At 60.3% G+C, this 22,724-nt stretch overlaps 1 protein-coding gene across 1 annotated transcript; it reads right to left on the reverse strand.

Moving 5' to 3' along the window:
* Positions 1 to 9,460: 9,460 nt before the first annotated feature.
* On the reverse strand, positions 9,461 to 22,360 carry DIPK1C (divergent protein kinase domain 1C; the record flags this gene model as incomplete). Its single annotated transcript, XM_084252330.1, has 4 exons — positions 9,461 to 9,679; positions 12,605 to 12,769; positions 14,926 to 15,615; positions 22,187 to 22,360. 4 exons carry the CDS (start codon positions 22,358 to 22,360, stop codon positions 9,461 to 9,463), a joined length of 1,248 nt encoding a protein of 415 aa, XP_084108456.1.
* Positions 22,361 to 22,724: the final 364 nt, after the last annotated feature.

The following is a 22,724-nucleotide window of genomic DNA, read 5'->3' on the forward strand; positions in this document are numbered from 1 at the left end:
AGCAGCTGTCTTCCGAGGCCCCTGCCAGCGGGCCCAAGCTCAGCTTCTCTGCGGGCCTCACGTGGAGCCTCCTCACCCTCCCCGCGTGAGCTCTCCAAGTCGCCAGATGGTGCTTCCTGTCCTCCCGTGAGCCCCAGCCCTGTGGCGCGATCCCGGTGGGGGGTCACGATTCTGGGAAACGTCAGAGCGCAAAGATGAATCCAAGAACAAAAGGCATGGCCGAGGCGCAGACGTGCTGTCCCCCCACTGCGCCCTTGGCTCCGCCGCCCCCAGGCGATGTGCTCACACACCTGCGAGGCCGGGCCTGGGCTGAACACGTTGTCCAAGGACCTTTGAGCCAGAACAAAAGGCCAGACCAAACCCCAAGGGGCATTGAGTCCAGAGATACCCTTAGTGAACCCGCTTCTGCCTGACGCACCTGCTGGCTGGGAGCGCCCGGCTGCCCTCTCCCTCCCGATCTTGGGCGTCTCAAGGACCCAACAGTGTCCTTGGTCAGCTGTGCCCTTGCGGCCGCCCGGACTAGCCCCACATCCGTGGAGGGAGACAGGGATTTTAAAGACAAAGCCATGCCGGCCACCTCTATTTTTAGATGTGTGGTCTGTGTTGTAAGAAAAAAAAAAATCAGAGCCTTCCTGGTGGCGCAGGGGATAAAGACAGCGCTGCAGCAGGAGTTCGATCCCCGGCCAGACAGGGAGCAGCCCACAGGGCGCAGCAGACCTCTCCGGACTCGCCCGCTGCTCCCCTCAGCAGTGTGTTTCAGTCAGGCTGCCTGCTCTGTTCCCCGCTCTGTCTCTGGTGAATCCTCTCACCCCCGCACCTGTACCCCAGCTCCTGTATGCATAAATACATAAATCTTAAAAAAAAAAAGCAAACAGGTCACTTCAGAAAACCGAAAGCAGTAAAAAGGCGGGACCAGCAGGAACGTCAAATCCCCTCCATCAACACGTCTCAATAAAGAGCACCTGCGTCCTCGAGCCTTTCGGAAGCGAGTGGTGGGTTCCGATAAGGCAGTTTTCTCTAAAGCTCTGAGCGGGGCTGGCCGTGGGCGCTGGGTCAAGCTCCAGACAGGGCTCGGGGTGTGGGGGCAAGACAGCCAGCCCTGCGGGGAGGCCCTGCGGGGAGGCCCTGCGGGGAGGCGCGGCCGCGGGCGGAGGCAGCTTGGGCTGGAGCCTGAGGACAGAGCCGCGTCCCTTCCCGACTCAGACGGGTCTGTCCTGAGGATTGGAGCAAAAATAACCTTGGTTTTTATAGACTTGCATTTTTTCCAAGGCCTTGGCCCATAATCTTATTAAATTTAACAGTTCAAAATAATTTTCCCTGGGAAAATTTGAAGACCGACCCTTGGAAAAGTTGGACTTTGAAAAATAAATATTGCGATTTTCAGTCACCAGAAATGATTATCACCGAAAAATCAGAAGTCGGCTCTGCAGAAGAGCGAGATACGGGATGAAGGGCCCTCCTCGCCCTCGTCGCGGTTACGGTTTTGTGTTTATAAAACTAGTTTTAAATGCATGTGTGTATATTGTGTATGAAAAGGGGGTGTTTTTCTTTAATAAAAATTGAGTTTTATGCTAAGGGGCTAGATCTTAGCTGTTCCCACCTCAAAAATAGAAAAGGCCGCATGGGACATGGTGGCGGGAACCGCTGAACGTTTCACACCAACGCAGCTGGCCTGACGCCACGCAGCCCCTGTGCTGGCTGCATTTCACCTTCAAAATATGAAGAAAGCGGGCCTCCCCGGTGGGGCAGGGGTAAGTCTCAGCACTATGAAGCTGTCCGCGGCCTCTGAGGACGGCCTGAGTTGGATCCCAGACCAGGGAGCTGACCCACATGGCGCAGACCTGTCCCGGCTCCCCGCTGCTCCCCTCAGCAGTGGATTTCAGTAGACCCGCACCTCTGGCCTGCACCCCAGCTCTTGTATGCATAAATAAATCTTAAAAAAAAAAATGAAGAAAGCAAAAAAGAAGCCACACCACCCCACGTTCCGCAGCTTGCTGCTTTCACTGAAGGGGTCACCAAGGACATCTGTCTGGTGGGGGAGTAGGACAAGGTGCCCTGCGGGGCCTGGGCCCAGGGCCTGACCCCAGGGGGCAGACTAGGGCAGGGATCAGGTGTTTGCTGCAGGCTCTGACCCAAAGTGGTTCTGGAAGTGATTGTGCCCCACCGGAGCCCAGGCCCTGTACCCCGCCCACTGCCTCTCCTGCTCCCAGGGCCTGGCTGACCGGGTCAACCCTGGGAGCTGGTCCTGGTGTGAGGTCCCCCTACCCCCGGGTCACCGTCACTGGCCTGGCCCCGGTCACATGTATGGGCCACTTCCTCGGCACCCTCTGTCCTGGTGCGGAGAGCAGAGGCCGGTGGTGAGGGCACACCCCACCACAGGAGGCCCGCCGAGCCTGCGCAGACACACACCTGGGCCCGGCAGGGCTGGGAGGGGCCTGCCCCTGCCGGCCAGCCCACCCCCGGGCAGCAGGCGGTCTCAGGCCTGCACCTGCGCATCCCAGGAGTTTAGACACTTGACTGTGTTCCTGACACCCCAAGCATGCCCCGTCCTGGAGAGAGGGGTTCTGCCAGGCCCCTGCTGCAAGAGGCCCTTCAAGCCCCCCAAGCCCTGAATCACGCACACAGCCCACGGGCGCAACGAGCGCTGGAAACACGGTGAGTCGGGATTGCTTTTAAAAGCCCAGAGTCCTCCTCCCTAGACCTGAGCCCGGGAGTGAACAGGCCGGGACGAGACCTCCAGGGTAGAGCCAGGCTCGGAGGCCTCTCTGCCGGGCCGGCGTCCCGAGGGCCCAAGAGACACCCCGGGACTGACGGGCTCCCTCTCCACCCTGGAAAATCCCAGCCACTACCCCCCACCCCAGGGGCTGCACCCCTCACAGCAGCTGGACAGTCCACCCCGGCGGCTCCCGAGACACTCGCTCCGGCCCCTGGGAAGGCGCCAGGGCCTGCCGCGCCTGGACCGCCGTGGTGTGCAGGAGGCCCCGCCTGCAAGTGGCCGCCGCGGATCTTCGGAGAAGGTAGCAATATTTCAAGCGAGCAGGAGCAGAGGCCCCGCCGAGGTCTGACAGTGACTAGGAGCATTGATTGAAAGCCCCATTTCGAGAAGGTCCCAGCTTTCTCCAAACCACACACCTCGGCCGCACCGCTTCATCTCGCTGCCTTCAAAGGCACGTCGGCGACCGGAGGGGATGAAAGGGGAGTGGTTGAAGAGAAGGGAGATGAAATGGTAGCAGAGAAGGAAGATGTGCAGTGCTGAGTCTGAGGAGAGGGGGCTTCAGGGTTAAACCGGCCTCAGAGCCGGCGGGCAGGGGGTGGGGGCCCAGCTGCCGGGGCTTCCCTGCGCGTGGGAGCCAGGAGGTTCCGTGGGGGCCACGCTGCGCCTGCCCCAAGGCCAGAGAGCTTGTGTGTCCAGCCATGGGCCCACAGAGGGCCAGCACCTTCCCACGCCAGGCGCAAGGCAGAGCCGTCCTGCCGGGAGGAAGGACGCGAGGCACCGCCGGCAGCCCCCGGGAGGCTACTGCGAGCGCCGTGCGGTGTTTTCCGGATGGCGGCTTGTAAGTGCCGGAGGAATCTCGTGCCCAGAGCGTGTTCTCCGGTGAACACCAAGCTTTGGCAAGTGCATTGCCCGTGACCGTTCCCAAAACAATCACATGCTCAGTGGGGGACAGAAAAGCCGGGTCCCACGGCTCGCAGCTGTGGGTAGGACTGGCGCCCTCCCACGCCGTCTAAGCAGCAGGAGCCTTTGGAAAAGCGGCGGCCACTTTGTGCCTGGCCCAGAAGCTGCTAGCGGGCAGTGCCACAGCGCCCACTGGGGCTCAGGCTGCAGGCAGAAGCAGCAGTGACGGCGGGTGGCAGGGCCTCCCCACCATGCCACCCCGGGGCAGGCAGGTGCTGGCTCAGGCTGCAGGGAGGAGCGTGGCCTCGGGAGGGCTCCAGGGCTGTGGCTCCTCCAGCTGAGGGCAGTGGAGAGGCCGGTGGACTTAGTGCCTGGGTCAGGTGTGAGCCACGAGCTGACGATGGTAAATGGTCCGATCAGGCTTGAGGGTGGGGGCCCGGAAAGAGGGTATGAGGCAGGGCAGGGGCCAGCTTGGGGCGCTCACTCTGGGTGGCCGTACCTGGCCTCCGGGAGAAGGGATGCTGACAAGCTTTGCAGAGGCTGGGCCAAGAGCTGCCCCGACACCGTCTGGAAGGAGCGCCGGGGCCCGGGCGTCTCGGAAGGCCGTGTGTTGCCAGAGTGGGCCGACACCAGAGCTGTTACCACGGGGTTTCTGACACCACCGCCACCAGGTGACCAAGTGACCAGCCCTTGTCCAGAGCTGCCCAGCGCTGCTGACAGTGACCACACTCTGTGTCCAGGTCGCCTCTGAGAGCTGTAACTGCTTCTGATTGTCCAGCGCCGCCTCCCAATGCTGCCACCTCCGGTGCTGTCTGGTCCAGCGTCCTGTGCTGTCCACCCTGACCTTCAGGCTGTGGCTGGGGCTGCTGCATCATCTCAGTGCCCCCCTCCCTCCCCTCCCCTGTGGGGGCCTCCAGCTGCGGGGAGGTGGCCCCTGGCCTGTTGCTTGCCGGCTACCACAGGCCCTCATTCAGGGCATGTGGCCATCTTGGACGAGAGGCCTTTTGTTTGGGACTCTGGACAGCGTGGACACTGTCTTGTGGCCTTAGAAACTCTGATTCCCTGCTTGTTAAATCCCCATTGGTGTTGTCCCCTGAGCTGAAGAGTCTTGCAGCTGTGCACGCAGGTGAACAGCCCCCAGAGAGCGGCCTGTCCTCTGCTGGGCACTGTCCTTTGACCGGCTACAACCCTGCTATAGCACCCCCTCTTTCAACAGCATGTTTGCTGTCCTTGCCACGAGCTGGGGGCGGGGGAGCTGCTGGGAGGAGCAGCCCAACTACAGGAGCACTCCCTCTGCTCTGGGGGTCTCCGGAGGCCCGGGTGGCAACGCCTCTGACCACCGGTGAGTGGCCGCTGGCCCAGGGAGGGGCACCCAGGTCAAACGGTGCTGGCACCATCTTCAAGGGTGTTTACCAAGTTCTCAGGTGGGCTCACCGGTGATCCCCGACTTAAGGAAGAGCAGGAATTGAAACAGCAAAAGCAGAATCCGCGCCTCCTGTGTATTGGGCAAGAGTGATTGCTCAGCAAGCCTCTGTTTAATCTAGAGATGATGTTTGATAGAAAAAATGTTTGATGGGTGTTTGACTCTAAAAGTGGTCCCACGACTCGGGAGCAGCTGTGGGAAGGACTCGCTGTGGCTGTCACACCCCAAGCCCAGGCCCTGGGCTCCCGAGGACCAGGGAAGTGGACTCTGTGGTTACGTGTGACGCGAGGGACAGTCCCGGGGCAGCAGCTCTCAGGTCCCAGGCTGCAGCCCCAGCAGTGGAGGCCCTGATTCCTGTACTGGGCGGAGCCGGCGGGGACTGGGGAGCAGCCCTGGGGCCTCTCTGGGCAGTGGGGGTGGGGGGCTCCACGGGATGCGTGTCCACTGGCCCTGCCGAGATGGGGCTGCCTGGGTGGCCGGGGCTCGCTGTGGGGCCTCCAGGGCCGTGGAGACCTGTTCCATGCCAGCGGCAGCCCAGGCGCGGCCTCCCCTGCGGAGTCACGTCCAGGTGCCAGCTCTCACTGCTGCTGGCCGCACACGGGCTCTTGCCGAAGCTGTGACAGCATCACAGTCACAGGCGGGCGGTTTCTGGGCAGCAGACACTCCTCACGGTTCCGGCGGCTAAACGCCCAAGATCAAAATGCTGGGCAGCCCGCTGTCTGCCGCGGCCGCCTCGGCCTGTGTCCTCACAGGCCTGCAGGGACGGAGGAGAGGCGTGGCGCGGGGGGAAGGGAGCTGAGGTCCAGAGTGAAGCGTCTTGCCCAGGGTCACTACACCAGCCAGTGGAGCTGTCGGGGAGAAGCCCTGCAGGCAGAGCTCAGCGCTCACGCTCAGACACGGGAGAGACGGCTGCGGAGCAAAGGAGCCCAGTGAAAACCGAGCAAGGGAGAGGCACAGGCGGTTCACCCCGGGAGTGGACCACGCAGCTGCGAGACCCCCCATGACACGGGAGAGCCGGGCCCAGCCCCGGCTGTGCTCTCCGGCTGCAGACACCAGGCCCCCCACAGTGGGGGCTCGGTGAACCCCCCACAACCGACGAGCAGGTGATGCGCCCAGCTTCACAGCTTAGGAAATGCACTCCCAGAGGTAATCTTTTTCAACAAAAATGAGTACGATCCGTCCGCTTTAATCTTGACACTGACAGTGTCTAAAGGCCACGGCGAGGGTGAGGGCAGGTGAGGGATCCTCCCACTTCTGGCCCTGACTGATGTGGAAGAACCAGCGAGATATCTGCTCACCAGCAGCAGGTGTCGGCGCAGAACACACAGAAGAGCATCTGCATGTCCTTGTTCAGAGACTCCCCCAAGCCCAAATGCTTAAAGACAGCTCCCAAGTCAACTTTTAAAACCAGCTGCCCTTCCAAAAATTTCAGTGACTGTCTTGGGTGCTCCTCCTGGGTGTTCTGGATGACTGTGAGGGGACCCAGAGGAGGCAAGCCTGGAGGACTGCTTGGAGGAGGAGCATCTGTAAACTGCTTACTACTAACTGTGATGAGAATTGAGGGGCGGGTTTAGAAACATTGGTGGCTTCATGATTCTGCCCCGGTGACCATCTCAGGGGTCACGTGGTCAGTTACAGGGCCTGTGCCTACAGTTCGGTGTAGTTGGTCAGCTGTAATCCAACAGGGCACAAAACCAAGGCCATTTCATTGAAATATAATTATAACTATAATTTATCAAGACAAATTGTGGAAATTGGCTGATGAAGGATTGGCGATCGGAAACCACTGCTGGCTGTAATTTGGATAAAACTTTTAAAAAATAGCCTGTGTGTGCTTTGCTCACACATCCTCTCCTCTTCAGTCCCCGTCGGCATCTTCGAGAGCTCTGTCCACTAAGCCTGCAGTTAGGACACAGCCTAGTAGCCATTCAGGCCGGGCTCAGTTAGGTAAGCGAGAAAGACTCCCACTTGCCACATTAAAAATATTAAATGCTGACATGCACAGTGCTTGCTTGTTATGTTAGTGCAGGGGAAGTCACAGATCAGGCTTTTCTGCCCTCCCGCCATTGGGATTGATGATGGATCTGTGGTCCTGAATGCATGCCTGGTGGCGGCACCTGGAGTGTGGGGCGTGGACACACATAAGTGGGATACACCTGGGCTAAGACTGGGTTTATAAGGGTGGCGGCGCGCGGATGCCAGCGGAAGAGCAGAGAACGAGAGAAGAACAGAAGCAGAAGAGAGAGAAGCAGAGGCCACCAGAGAAGGCCAGAGAGCCCCGGAAGAGTGAAGACTTGCTGGGGGCTGGGAGGCCAGCCAGCCTCCCGGCCCCCCTGCACCGCTGCCTGCCGTGTACCAGGTAAATCCCAATAAAAGCCTGCAAAAGCCAGTGAGGGCTCCAGGACTCCTCTTTCACCGTCTACTTGAATCATAGAGATCCTGCTCCATCTCTTCCTGCCACTACAGTTAGGTAGAAGTAATTTCCAAGGGTCTGAAAAATAAAAATAAAGGCCTCCCTGGCGGCGCAAAGGGTTAAGCACCGCACTATGAAGCAATCCGCAGCCTCTGCTGCAAGAGTTCGATCCCCAGCCGGCCAAGGAGCAACCCACATGGCGCGGCAGACCTCTCCTGTCTCACCCGCTGCTCCCCTCGGCAGTGTGTTTCGTCAGTCTGCCTGTTCTGTTCCCCACTCTGTCCCTGGTGAATCCTCTCACCCCCGCATCTCCGGCCTATACCCCAGCTCTTGTGTGCATAAATAAATAAATCTTAAAAAAAAAGAAAAAAACCCGAACTTTCAGAGACAGTCTAGGGGATTCCCCAGCAGGATGGGAACGGCGTGGGCGTGGGGCGGGCGAGCCGTGGTCAGGCCCGCGGGGAGAGAGCCACTCCTTTCCAGCAACGAAAACACGCTGCGCCGGTAATTACATGTTGCACAGTCGCCACAAGGAGCAAAAACATTCATTTCCATTTTGGTTCTAAATGAAAATGAGCCTTTTCCCTTTCCTGAGCCAGACTTGCTACCACTCGGCCTGCTGAGGGCTCTGACCCAGGTCCAGGCGAGACCCAGCAGGCCGAGGGGCTCGGCCCACAGCAGGCCCTGTCCCGCCCCGGGCGCCCCGGGCCCAGTGTCTTCCTGGAAAGGTCCTGCTCCCAGGCCCTGAGCAGGGGGGCCGAGGCCCAGAGACCCCACCGTGTGCAGCCCGTGTGTGTGTGTGTGTGTGTGTGTGTGTGTGTGTGTGTGTGTGTGTGTGTGTGTGTGTTGGGGGGGTCGGGAGACAAAGCCAGTTCTCTCTTGTTTCAGACCCACCGTCCAGGCCCTCGCGCAGAATCCAGTTGGAATCACTTTCGCCTCAAGGCGAGGCGCGGCTTTCCCTCCAGCCCCACCGGAAGGGGCAGGTGAGGGCAGAGGTGGCTTGGCGCTTGTGTCCACTTGTGACTCTTCACGACTTGAGGTGAGTGCGTCCTGTGGGTCGGGGGGCAGCCAGAAATGAGTTCCGGCGGGCAGCCACCCGGCTGGCCCGGCTGCCCGTCTGTGGGGTGACCACCAGGCGGCCTAGCGTTTGTCTCCTCCAGGAAGGCTTCTCCGGGGGCCCCGGGGATGAGCAAACCCGCCCGGTCCAGAGCCCGCCGTCCGCCTCCGGCGCCGGCTCCTGCCCGCCTCACGCTGTTACGTCTCCAGGGGAGACACGCAGCTCCCTGGTCCCCACGAGGGTGCTGTGCCGAGAGCAAAGGGCCCCAAACACAGCCCATAAAGTCGATGGTGTCCTCAAAAATGAAAACCCCTCCTGAGTCCTCACACAGGCGCCCCAGAACACGCGTCGCCCCAGGAGAGGAGACTTGGTTTATTGCGTTTAATTCCGAGAGACAGGGAGCTCCCGGCGCCGGAGGAAGCTCTCCCCGCCCCACAGCACGCACACCCCGCACACCCACTCGCTCCCAGGGCAGGCAGCACGCGTGCGCTTGCACACTCGCCCGGACCGCTCCCCCACTTGCACACCTGTGGCCACACGCTTGCCTGTGCCCGCAAGCACGCGCACACACTCACCTCGTCATGCCCACCCAAGAGCAGTCTAAACGTGCTGGTGGTTTGCGGGGAGACGGGAGGCTCGGGCAGTGCCAGTGGCATCGGTGCTGTTTGCCGGCCGAGGGCTCCAAGGCAAACCTCTCTGAGCCCCCCCAAGTCTTTTTCATAGGGTGACAGGTCAGAGGTCAGGACTGTCTTTCAAACAAGAGGAATGAAGCCAGGATGGGGGAGGGAGGTGCACCCCAGGGCAGCTGACCAGGGACAGAGCAGCGTCCAGCCATTCCACTGCCCAGGGCCCCCCGCGACTGAGCCGTCACTCGTTTGCACAGTGGACATCTCCCCTTTGCCACTCAGACATGCCGGGGCCACCTCTGGTGAGCGCCCAGCCCAGCAGTGGCTACTTCTCTGCCCCCTGCAGCTCCCTCCGCGTTGCCCGGAGGAGGCGCTGAAGCTTCCAGAACACGCTGGGGGCCGCTGTCTGGGTGCTCCCAGAGGGAACCCCTGGGTCTGCACACTCCTGCACAGCCTCCCGCAGCTGCCGCTGGAGCGGGAAGGAGATGGCCGCTCTCCGGGGCGTCGAGGAAAACCAGTGTCGGAAGATCTTGTCGCAGATGACCTGACAGGAGAGAGCAAGTGGTTCCTTGGGGGGCGAACCAGCCCCGAGAGCCTCCCAAGCCTGCTGCTGGCTGCCCGGCCCTGGCTCCCCGAGCCCGCCCTCTGCCTTGCGGGGGACACCCCACCCAGCCTTGGGGGCGCAGAAGGTCCTGGTGGCTCCTCAAACACTCGAGCAAGCCACAGGCAGTAGCTGCCGGTGAGGAGCGGCCCTCCCAGGCCCGAGGGTGGCCAGGGCTGCATCCCAGAGCCCCAGTGGTCACGGGCTTGGCGGAGGTGGCGCTGGTCTGCGGGCTGGTTACGGGACCCCGGGTCGTCGAGAGGGCAGGTTGGCGAAGCGCTGGCCGTGAGCACGCGGTGCCGGAGGCCGTGACAAGACACCGTCCCTGACCTGAGGCCCTGTGCGCGCTCTGAAGTGTTTTACTTAAAGAAGCAAAGTAAGAATTAAGCCACCATCTCACAGGCTTTGATTCTAACAGGGCATGAAAGTCAGGGGCGCTGAAGAGCTCTTGAGACCCTCTGTGCAAACACGCTGCTGCTTTTACGCTTGCGTCGTTTCCTCCCTCTGGGGCCTGGCGGCAGAGCGGCCTCCTTAACAGCGCCTCACCCTTCCCCGCCAGACGCCAGACGTAGCCTTACCCTCTCCCTTGTGACTCCCAGACGCCTGGGTTTTACGGAGCTCCTGCTTCAGGGAGCACAAGTCACTCTAACTCCCAGGCCCCGCCCCGGCAAGGGTGAGGAGTCTTTAAAACTGTCACCTTTGGGCGGTTTTCTGAACAGAGAGTACATTCCATGTGCGAAAACCTGAAATGGCCCCAAAGAGAGACTTAGTCTCCCTCCACTCCCGACCGTCCGAACACTCAGCTCCCAGCTCCGAGAGCGGCGCCTCCCCCTGGAATGTCCTTCTGCACACAGTGGACACCAGCACAGCTGACCCACGCACGGACAGCAGCGTCCCGCCACGCTGTCCCAGAGCCTCACACCCCACCACCCCCCGCCACGGGGACCCTCCAAATCAGTTCACTGGGAATTCCCCTTGCTTTCAAGGCGGCATCGCCCACGGGTGACGCAGGAAGTCATTTAGCCAGTTCCTAGTGACAGAAATGTAGGTTGTTCACGCCGCTGCATTATGAGCAGCGCTGGGGTCAAGAGCGAGCGTGGAGGTCATTTTCAGGTTGTGCATGTGACTACATTTCTAGAAATGCAATTTCTGGGTCAACGGGTATGTGAATTTGCTTTGATGAATATTCCAAATGGACCCCCAAAAAGCTGTACCAGTTTACACCCCAGCAGCCGCACGCAGGACGTCTGTCCCCCGTGCCCTGGCCAACACTGGGGTTATCGCTCGTCTCTGCTCAAGGAAGGGTGGAAATGGCTTAATTTGCTTGGGTCACGTGTGTCAAGACTGGTCAAGTAGAAATTATGGGCACTTCTTTTCCAGTGAATGGCTAATGTAATAGCTTTTGCTGATCTCCATAAGGTGGGACTTTTACATATTTATTTGTAGATGTTCTTTCTATCTTAAGGACGTTGGGCCCTGGCTTGGGTCGGTTCCTGGGAAGCAGACTCTACGGTGGAGGTGTGCATGCAGGTGTGTGCTGAGAGGTGTTCTTGGGAACGGAGGGGCAAGGTAGACTTCTGGGGCTGCAATGGCTCTGCAGAGTTGCTCCTCATTGAGGCCAGGGTGGTGAGCATGGTCCCCCCATCTCCCGGGACCAATCTCCAGATGCTGCCCCAGGGAAGTGGGGTAACCGTGGAGAAGCAGATCTGAGGGACCAAGGGCAATGGGGGGACACCTGAGCCTTGGCAGCTGCCAGAAGGGCCCACTCACCCTCCACGCCCCACTCTGTAAGAGGAGCTGCAAGCATTTTGCCAATTCTCTCTTTAACTGTCAAGCTTGCTGTGGGTTTGGGTTTTGTAATTTTGTTTTATTTTGGCTTTGCCATGTGGTTTTTTAAAAAATGCTAATTAAATCTGTCAGTTGTTCCTCTTCATGGCCTCTGAGCTCTGATCCCCCTGAGGAAAGCCGTCCTGACTCTGGAAGGTTTTCAGCTCCCCGGTTTGTTTCGCTGCATTGAGGGGTCTGTGTTTTATGTGTGAATGTTGGAACCATCTGGAATTTGGGTCGATGTGAGGTGAAATGAGTCAATCTGATCATGTGGTGCGCCCCTCACCCCGCTTCCAGACCGGTCATTATGGAAAAAAACAAACACGGACACTATAGAGAGCTGATAAAATACAGAAAAGAAGAAGAAAACAAAAATTATCTGTAATTCCATCTTCCACAAGTAGTTGCTTTTGACATTTTCATATGTATGTCTCCCTCCACGCCCTAGTACCAAAACGGAGTCAGGTCGCAAGAGAGATTTGTAACCTGCGCGTCTGTCATTAGAGTATGCTTCATTTTTTTCTCATTTTTTCTCATATTGCTAAAGAAAGTCTGATTTCATTTTTAGGACTTTATTCAAAGACAATACTCAGACCTGTGAGCCAATGGAATTGCTCTGCTACAGCGTGTGCCCCCAGAGAATGCAGAAATGACAAAATAGACATGAGTCTATTTTCCTAATTAATAGTATTTTAATTAATAATATTTAATTACTAGTATTTTAAGAACTATTCCCAGTCATCATACATGAAAATTTATTCATTGTATTTCAACTTGAACATCTTTGAAGAAGAAAATTAAGTAATTTTCCAGGTTCTTTGACCATCTGGATTTTCTCTTTTAGATATTTGTTACATGTTCTTATCTTGCCAGGTGTGTGTGTGTGTGTGTGTGTTCTTGACTCTTAATGGCTCTGCAAGAACTCTATATATTTAAGGACAGCAACCTAGGGTGGAGGACCCCCAGACAACCCCCCCCCAGCAGAACCGCTCCACTCCCACCCCACCCCCATGCACACCCCTCCCAGCCCCGCCCGCTCACCTGCAGGTTGCTGTTGACTCGCTGGGCCCCGCACTTGTTGACTCTCAAGTCACACTTTGAAAAACAGTCAAAGAAGTTGCAGTCCTCATCTCCCGTGCAGTTCTGCTCAAGAATTTCCCTCATTTTAGGTTCAAAGAAGGCCATGTCCACGTCAATAGCCACCACCTGGAATCAGAAGGACACTGAGCGCTGAGCACAGAGCTGGCGTCCCGGTCCTGAGATGTGGCCGTCCAGGCTGTGGGCTGCGGTGGCTGGCCCGGTACTGGGCAGCCCATGCAGGGTCCCCCTTCCACACCATCAGCTGGCACTGACCACACAGCCCGCTGTCACCAGGAAGGGCCTGGGGACAGAGCCCAGCATTTGGGCTGTAACTCAAGGATCACTTTCCAGCCTTGCACATTTTCCCGGCTTTAGAAGTGGCCTGGCATGTCCTGGAAATGAATGATTCAGAGGCCTGACCCCGGCCCCAGTGGCAGGTCTAGGGTGATGTAAGAGGGGGTGGCAGCACCCCAGTGGTCTCCACCCATAGGCCGTCACCTGAGCCCACTGGTTCCCATCAGTTAGGCAGGAACGTGGGGGTGAGGGGCGGGGTAGCCAAGTCAAAGTTCTCAAACTGGAGGGGCCAGACACAGGCCCCGGCCCCCCCAGCCCCGGCTACTGGAGCCCATGTCAGCAGGACGCCCCCAGAATCTCAGATTTATTTTCCTGGCTCCCAACCAAATAGGCTCCAAAACAGAGAAAGAACAGCATGTAATTTATGCAGATTTCCTCCACCTGAACTTAAAGAAGACGCGCTGAACTGAAAGCCGCGGGAAGCTGGACTCGGCCCAAACCCCGCGGCCGGCCCGGGACCCTGGGAGTCAGGGCGTGGGAGGCTGAGGGCCTGGGTCTCACAAGCCGGCCCCTCCATGCAGGCCTCCTGCCCGCACCCCTCCCGCCTGCCACCAGCACCCCCTGGGCCCTGCGCTGTCTTTGGTTTGGACGCGGCCGAGGTGGTCCATTGCTTGGCGGTTGCCGGCAAGTCAGGGGAGAAAATAATTTATTTCAAAATACGTGGATAATAATGAAAATCAAGGCTAGGGAACGTCTACTCCTGGAAGCAACAGGACAAGCTGCATGTTATCAGACAGATGGGCATTTTGCAGACGGGGTCACCAGGGGGCCACTGTACAAACATGCCCCCACAGGCACCCCTGCAGTTCCCACCTGTAGGGTAAGGAAAAATGTCAGGCTTTTCTGCCCTCCCACCATCAGGATGGATGATGGATCCTTGCGGTCCTGAATGCCGACCTGATGGCGGCACCTGGAGTCGGGTGTGGGCATAGGGAGATGGGATTCACCTGGGCTGAGACCGGGCTTTTAAGGGCGGCGTCACGGGGACGCCAGCAGAAGCCGAGAGAGAAGCAAGAGAAGCAGAAGCTGAGAGAAGGCTGGAGAGCCCAGATAGAGTGAAGACTTGCTGGGGGCTGGGAGGCCTGCCAGCCTCCCGGCCCCCCAGGACCCCTGCCTGCCATATGCCTGGTGAACCCCAATAAAAGACCTGCAAAAAACCACTGAGGACTCTGACTCCTCCTTTACCTGGTCTGCTGGATCCTAGAAAACCTGCCCTGTGGTCTTCCTGACCTCTACACCACCCCAGCCAGGGCTTGGCCCTGCCAGGAGCAGCTTCCAATGGCACACTGTAGGGTAAGGAAAAATGTCAGGCTTTTCTGCCCTCCCGCCATCAGGATAGATGGTGGATCCCTGCGGTCCTGAATGCATGCCTGATGGCGGCACCTGGAGTACGGTGTGGGCCTAGGGAGATGGGATTCACCTGGGCTGAGACTATGCTTTTTTTAAGGGCGGCATCACGGGGACGCCGGCAACAGCCGAAAGAGAAGCTGAGAGAGAAGCAAGAGAAGCAGAAGCCAAGAGAAGGCCGGAGAGCCCAGAGTGAAGACCTGCTGGGGGCTGGGAGGCCTGCCAGCCTCCTGGCCCCCCAGCGCCCCTGCCTGCCGTGTACCTGGTAAACACCAATAAAAACCTGCAAAACCACTGAGGACTCTGACTCCTCTACCCGGTCTGCTGGATCATAGAAAACCTGCACTGTGCCCATTCCTGCCCCTACACACACTAAGCAGGGCCCACGGGGCCTGCTGCAGCTGGCGCCTCCACGTGGCCCCATTCTTGTGGGGTGGGGGGGATAACATTAACCTGAAAGGGAGGAGTGGACAGGTCGGCCAGCCAGAGGCCAGGGGTCGCCAAGGGCAGTTGTCACCGAGGCCTAGATGGCGCAACCCAAGGGCTCTGCCGGGCACTCCCCGAGGCCGCCCCAGACTCACCGTGAGGTCGCTCCTGATGGCAAAGTTCTCGGGCTTGACGTCACACAGGTGGAGGCGATGGGAGAAGTCGTTGTCGAAGTGGCTCACCATGTCCAAGAAGCTGAGGGCCATGTCGCTGACGGCCTTGGCCTGACCCCGGCCTCCCCGGGGGGCACCCGCAGCCTGGTCCAGGGGGAACAGGGCCCGATGGTGGGGGCTGCCGGCCGCCAGGTACTCCACGGCGTAGAAGTGGCCGCAGGAGCCCAGCACGGGCAGGGCGTGGCGGCTGAGGCCCTGCAGGAGGCTGAACAGCACAAACTCCTCCTGCTGGACCAGGGCCCACAGGCTGGCCAGCTGGCCCCGCCGCCGCTGGCCCCACCACCCTGCCGGCCACAGAGGCCCCAGGCTGCTGTTGGCCAGCTCCAGGCCCAGGGCGTTCCGGACCTCCCCGGCCAGCAGCAGGAGGAGCTCGGCCTCCGGGAGCTCCGGGCCCCCCTCCTCGTCAGCGGCAGCCCCCAGCGGGCCGAGGGGCTGGAAGCGGGAGAAGGCCTCCTCCTTGGACTTGAGCACGACGGGCCGGCCACGCCAGTCAGCCTGCAGCACCTTCTTGCCTCTGTCGTAGTGGAGGCAGCGCCGGTACAGCAGCGTCCCCGCCACGCACAGGTCCTCGCACAGCTCGCCCGCCAGCGCGCCCGCGCGGTAGTCCCGGCACTGGAAGGAGGGACAGGGCCATGCGCGGGGGCAAGGACGGGGCCCGCAGAGCAGCCGGCCGGTGTGCGTCCCGCGGGCCAGGAGCCCCTCGGCAAGTTCCCCCCAGACCCAGACCAGGCTCAAATCGGGGAGGGAGAAGGGCACCCCACCATCCGGCCACGTGGCACGGGCTGGGGACAGGCTCTGTCCAGCGGGGTTCAGTGACAGGGCCGGTGGGCCCTTAGTTCTCACTCTGGCCACACATGAGGGTCACCCCCAACGCCCCCATGCAAGAACCACAAGGGGAGCTCTCTGAGGTGGGGCCCAGGAGGCCGCATCTACCCACCTTGATGCCCCCCACCCCAGCACTGCGCTGACCGTGTGACCACCACGGTGATGGTCCAGTGACAGCCCCGGTCGCGACCACATGACGATCTCAGCAAGCTCGTGCCCTGCACCCCACCCTTGACTGAGCAGCATGGCCGGAAAGGGCAGCAGCTCTCATGGGCTTTCAGGGGCCCAGGGGAACGCAGGGCACAGGACCTGGCAGCGTCAGCAGGACTGGGGGGGGGGGGTGACAGGAACAGGCCCGTGAGTAAATTCCAGAAGAGGTGGGGTACTTGGGCTTTGGTGGTGCTGTTGTCCTCTCGGAGCCCCAAGTGGGGGCCTGTGGGGCGAGTGCCTCACGGAAGGACTGGGCCACCCCCAGCACGCAACCGACGTCTCTAAGGTAGTCCTGCGGCCTGGGAGGGGGGTTGTGGAACGGAGTGAAAGGGAGTTATGGGGGGGTCATCACTCTTGGCCCATTTTCAGTAGCGGCCACGCATCCTTTCTAACCCCCCAGGCCCCCGTCAGCACACTCGGCTCTCTTCCTTCCAGGACGAGAGCCCGAGGGTCACCTGGTCCTACTGGGCAGGCAGATGGCGTGAGGCCACAGCTGTCTCTTGACCCCACCGTGTTAACACAACTGTCCTCGCACAGCCAGCGGGTCTGCGGTATGGGGCGAGGGCAAGTTCTGGGCCGGGGCCGGAGAGTGGACCTGCGTGGGGCCACCCGCCCGCTCCCTCCACACCCTTCCCGTCTCGCACGCGAGGGCCAGGCTGAGAGGGGAGAGTGTGCGGAGCCTCACCAGCACGGGCAGGCGTGCCGGCAGCCACGTCCACTGCTCAGCTGGTCCCTGCCGGTCAGCCTTACTAAGCCCAGGGCTACTCGAACTGCTCCCTGCAGTCAGAAAATGTCCCTCCAACGTCTGCAAACAGGAGTGATTCCAAAACCCTAAATGCTCTTAAAACTACAAGTTTTCCGTCTCCTTTGGCCTCCTGTGGTGTCAAGCAGAAGGAAGGTAGGAGCTATTTATAGTCTGCGAGCCGAGCACTGACTCAGTGAATTTGCATACATTTTGCTGCAGAATTATTAATTTGATTACTGGATCTGCCTCACATGCAAAATGCAAAGTACGTGTGCTGTGTTAGCCTCGTAACACCCCAGAAAGTGCAGTTCCCAAACACCCCTGACCCTAAAGCATTAGGTTTGGGGTTTCGGACCATGACAAGTGGCCAAGGCTGACCTTCCAGGCGAGGGTTTCCAAAAGGCTTATTTAAAAGAAATAGTCCCTGACAGAGCCAGGAGTCTGGCCCTGGGTGCAGGAGGCCCCCCCACTGTCCACCTGGGGTGCTTTGTATCTGATGAAGGTGCATAATAGGCCCCCACACCCCTGTTTTAAACATGCTGGGGCTGTGTCCATCTGGCACTTTGAGGTGACATCATTTTGGTAAGATGCTGACCTTTGAGTCCTTTCACTTTTAACCCGGGGGTCTCCCTCCAGGCCTGGGGTCATGACATGAACGTGGGAAGGGCCACGCCAAGGCCCCCTCAATTCATCACCTCCAGCCGCCTGCCCCTGTAAGAAACGGCACCTGACAGCCGGCCCTGAGGCTCAGGACTCTCTCGGAAGGTAAGTGAGGATGAAAGGGGGCGACCAAGACACTGAGTGACAGACACGGTCTGGGGTGTCCTCTGGCTGGTGGATGGAGGTGCCTGAACTCAGTTCTGAAAGACAATTACAAGTCGGCCTGGCAGGCAGCGGGCGAGGGCAGGGAAACCTGTGCGGAGATCTGAGTGGCCAAGGGGCCCGAGGGCCCTGGAGAACCAAGGAGGGCGGGCGTGAGGAGCAGACTCAGAGCACCCTCAAAATGCCAGGTCCCCAATCAGCCTCGCCTCCCTGGAAGAAGCCAGCACCTGGGGCAGGCCCCGCCTCTGTCCTCAGCACTCATTAAAAAACGCATCCCACCCCCTCCCCGGTGCAGCATTTTCTGAAAATCTGCAGGAGCGAGTCGAAAGCCGCACAGCCCTGCCCTGCAGACGGGAGGGCGTTCCAGACGGGGCCTGCAAGATGTTCTGACCAATGACCTCGTTGCTGCATTGGGCGTGAGTCCATCGATTTGCAGGAGAACATTAATTCTGGCTGGTTTTTGCTGCAGGTCAGCACATTGAGGTGCACGTGTCTCCTACACAGCTGGCCCCCTGCTGGGGTACGGTGGGGAACAGGGGGAGCAGCGTGGGTGGGGGCCCCCTGAACCCCAACTGGGCTCACCAGCTACCACAGGTCTCTAACCTGACCTCATGCGTCAGAGGAGTTTACAGTAAGCAAAGCACGCGCTGAGGCGTAGGGGCAGGCAGATATAAAATCAGCTGGTGGTGGGACGTGTTTGCAGGATGCGTTAATCTGGCATCTAAATGTCGGTGACCTCGAAGTACAAGTAACAGGTTTGCAGAGTAATGAGCTGCCATCACCTGAGACAACAGTGAGACCATTTCAGCAGCAGCATGTCCGGGTGAAGCAGCAATTTTTTTTAACTACTTTAACTTCGCGTGTAAGATCAGGCTTTTCTCTGACTGAGGGGCAGTCCTTGCCTCCAGCTTGGAGACCGGCCCCTGTGTGTATCTGCACACGTGTGTCCAAAACCCACAGGGGTCAGATCTAAAAATTAACTGGGGGCCTCCCTGGTGGTGCAGGCGTTAGTCTCAGCACTATCAAGCTACCAGCAGCCGCTGCAGCAGAAGCTCGATCCCCGACCAGGGAGCTACCCACAGGGCGCACAGACCTCTCCTGTCTCCCCACTGCTCCCCTCAGCAGTGGATTTCAGTAGATCTGCCTGTTCTGCTCCCCACTCTGCCTCCAGTGAATCCTCTCACCCCAACACCTCTGGCCTGCACCCCAGTTCTTGTATGCATAAATAAATAAAAATAAGTCTTTAAAAGTCAGCTGGAAAAAACTCCACATGATGGTGTGTCCTGGCGTTGACCAGTGCTCTTAAGTGAGTGACCTCAGGGAGGCTGCCCCTCCCGTGGAAAGCACATGCACGGCCCACGCCCTGTGCCGGGGAGGTCACACTCCAGCTGTGTCGGGGTCTCAGGCCACCACAAAGCCTGCCCAACTGGCCTGAGACCCCGCCCCGGGGTCCGAGGCAGGCCCAGGTGCTGGGCGTGTGTCTGTGCCTCCGTTTTGTTTTAAGGAGCAGGAAGTTCCTAGGTGGTCAGCAGCATTCACGTCAGGGGCAGAGGCCGGGCCTGGTGTGGTGTGTGCCTGGAACCTCCGAGTCCTGAGCCTGTGCAGCCTTGGCCTCGCCCTCGGACCCCGGAGACACATACCACAACAGGGCCAAAGCCTCAGGAAAACACGAAACTGTCCCAGGCGTGAGCCCAGGCGGCTGCTGTCCCATGGGGCCTTCCTTGGGCTTCTGACACAGCAAAGAAAGATAAGCCTGCCTGCTAAGGATGGCCCCGGCGGAGGCCACTAAATTGAATCTCATCAGACCTAACAAGTCAAGGGGGAGTTCAGTCTTCGGCATAACAGAGTCTGTGGGAATATTTTGGTGCTGCTCTGAGGCGCCTTGCTGGGAAGGGCCATGAACCCCCCGCAGCCCTTCATGGTCTTCACTGCGGAGAGCCCCTGGCCGCCTTGGCTCTCGGCTGTGGGCAACGTGGCCCTCCCAGCCATGGCACAGCCACGGCAGCGGCATTTTCCTCTGGGGCTCAGTTTCGCCATGTGCAGAGTAGGGACGTGCCCCACCGGTGTTGGGAGACGATGCGCTCGAGGCAGCTGCTTCGCACGGCGCCCGGCTGAGTGCTGGCAAGCGCCGCCATGTCTCCGCCTGCAGAGCAGGCGCCAGGCCGCAGATCACCCACGGCGGGTGCCCAACCCCCTGGCACAGCCTCCTGTCGCATTTGCTGGAAAAACGGGGTGCTAGAAGCCCCAGAGAAGCCGAGGGCAGGTAAACAGGGGTGAGGCTGCTGGATGTGCCAGAAAGCCTTAGTGAAGAAGAACACTGTCGTCTGGCTAGAAAAATCCAGAGCTTAGAGTCCCAGGGCTCCACTTCTGGAGCGATTCCAGCTGGCTCTTCCACAGAGGAAGGGGGCACCTCAGGCCGCTGTGGGGGGGAAGGTGCCTGCTGAGCTGACTCCCAGCTCCTCAGCAGCTCCTCAGCTCCATCCCAGACCCTGCCTGGGCCAGCCATGCAGAGGCCGCTGGAGGGCCTGGGCAGGCTAGCAAGTGTCCAGCGCCCCTCCCCCAGCCCCACCAGAGCCCAGGGCTCCTTTTGGGGGGGGCTGCCATTGTGCTCTGTGCTTCCGTATTCAGTGTGAAAGCTAATGAGTCTGGAGGCCCGTCAGAAAAATAACAGCCCGCTTTATAGGAGGGATGAAAGCCAGGCAGGATGAATTGAGAAGAGCTGGGGGAGCCGGGAGACAGAGGCTCGATTCAGCTGAGGCCCAGGGGCCAGCCCTGCATGCATCTCGGCCAGCAGGCGGGGCTGGGCAGCAGGGGCGGTGGTCATGCCGCCTTCTAGTCCAGAGACTAGATAAGAGCGAGCCCCTGAGCAGACCAGAATGGGGGGTGGGGGTACATCATGTCCTGAGCTTGAGAGAGAAGGAACAGCTCAAAAGGGGTGTCCAAAGGACACTCCCAGCAACACTGGATGAGACAACATCAGATGAGCTTTACACAGGGGGCAGACAGACAGACAGACAGATGGACATGGCTGTTCCAGTGCGTCTTTGGCCAACAGGAGCTGTTAGAGCCGTCACAGGCAGAGCACGCATCTCCAGCTCCCTGTCAGACCAAGGATGTCCCCACGCTTGTGGCCTGGGGTGCTGGGAGAGTCACGACGAGGATTATTTAAATTCCATTGGGCTATTTAATTTTTTTTAGGCTTTTCCCACTTAATCAATGGTAAACAAGTGAAAAGTAATGGCCACTCTTCTTTCATTTAGGAGATTGTTGTATTGTTTTGTAAACAGGTGTTCCATCCTGGAAGTAAGTATCATTTACTATAGTTAATAACTTAATTTTTATCGCTATATATAGTTGGTAAATCAGTTGGTAAATCAGTTCCCCGAATCCTTACTGGTGAAAGGGACTTTTAGATGCGTCACAGAGAAGGGCCACGAGCTCTGCGAGATAAAGAAAACCTGACAGGATGTCGGTGGCCCAGCGGACAGACAGGTTGCTCTAGGGTAGAAGACAGGCAGACAGACAGACAGACAGGGGGGAAGGCAGGCTGGAGGAGCCAGGGCTGAGTGCCGGATAGTCTGGTCAGTTTTGTTGCCAGGTGTCCGAGTTCATTAGGAAAAAGTGATTGGGTTTAGCTTCTATGTTTCACTCATTTTTATTAGCAAAAAAAAAAATGCCTTTCAACCCTGATGCCACCACCTTTGGAAAACCTGCCGTCCCGACAGGCGCACCCATGTGCAAGCAATTGGAGCCAAAACTTTCCACGCGTCTCTTGAGGATTTCTTAGAAAACAGATCACTTTTCAGACCAAACGCGGAGACGGTGCTGCCTGAGGCTAGAAGAGTCGCTTAAAAGTCCACTGAACGCCAGTGGCTGCTCTCCCGCCTCTCCCGGCTCCCCCAGGGAACCCACCTTGGCGCAAATCTCATGGCCATGGCGAGACCTCAGGGCCCACCGCGGCGCCCCTGGAATCCCCCCAGGCAGCTGCGGCCCAGCTCAGCCGCTCGGCGAACCCGGGAGTTTCTTTTCTCCCCAAGGCGGGGCCCAACTGAGGGACCCCCACGTCCCCCCGGGGTGGACACGGCCTGTCGCCCCCTCCCCCGGGACGGGCCACTGGTCTCCGCTGCCTCCTCCGCTCACACCCCGGGCCCGGCGCGCAGGGTCCCGCCGCCCGCGCCCCTGAGGCTGGACTTGGGGGCACCGGGAGGGAGTCCCGGACCCGCCGAGCAGGGGAGGGGAGCCCGGGAGGCCGCCGGCCGCGCTCCCCACGGGCCCCGCAGCGCGCCCGCATCCGGGCCCGCCCCGCCCCGCCCGGCTCGGACGCGGCCGCCCCGAGGGGCAGCGGGAGGTCGAGCTCCCCGCGAACTTTCCCCCGCAGCGCGGCACGGCCAGGTCAGGGCGCGGGGGCGGCGGGGCAGACAGCACCGACCGGGCGGGACCGGAGCGCGCCCCCCGCGCCCCCCGCGGACCCGGGCAGAGCCCCATTCGGGAAAGCGGGGCGCGCGGCCGCACCCCACGCGGCGAGTGGGGACCCCCCAGCCCCAGCCCGGCGCCGCAGGGCGCCCTCCCCCCGGGACCTACCAGCGCGGCCAGGGTGCGCCGGCTCCCCTCGTCGGTGCAGCGCGCGGAGAGCGCGGCCGGGTGCGCGCGGAGCAGCAGCGCGGCCGCCAGCGCCCAGCCCGCCGTCCACGCGGCGCAGGCCAGCAGCGCGCCCCGCCCGCCGCGCCCGCAGCGCCCGCGCGCGCCCCGCGCCATGGCCGGCCCGGCCCGCGCCCCGCGCCGCCGCCTCGGCCCGCCCGCGGGGGCGGGTGCCCGGAGAGCCGCGCGGGGAGGGGGCGGCCCGCGGGCGCGCCGCCGAGCCGTCCCCGTCGGGGGCGGGAGCCGGGGTGCCCGGGGCCGCCTACCCGCTCCGGTCGGCGCCCGCGCGGGTGGCGAAGGGGGTGTCCGCTCCGCCGGGCCAGGCACCGACACCTGACGCCGACCCTCTGCCCGCCGCCCTCCCACTTTTTTTTGGCACCTCGGCCCCACCTTGTCCCCCCAGGACCAGCGCCCCCCAGGACCAGCGCCCCCCCAGGACCAGCGCCCCCAGAACCAGCGCCCCTCTTAATGTCGTGGGTTC

The sequence above is a fragment of the Talpa europaea genome (assembly GCF_964194135.1).
Source record: "Talpa europaea genome assembly, chromosome: 13".
Classification (NCBI taxonomy): domain Eukaryota; kingdom Metazoa; phylum Chordata; class Mammalia; order Eulipotyphla; family Talpidae; genus Talpa; species Talpa europaea.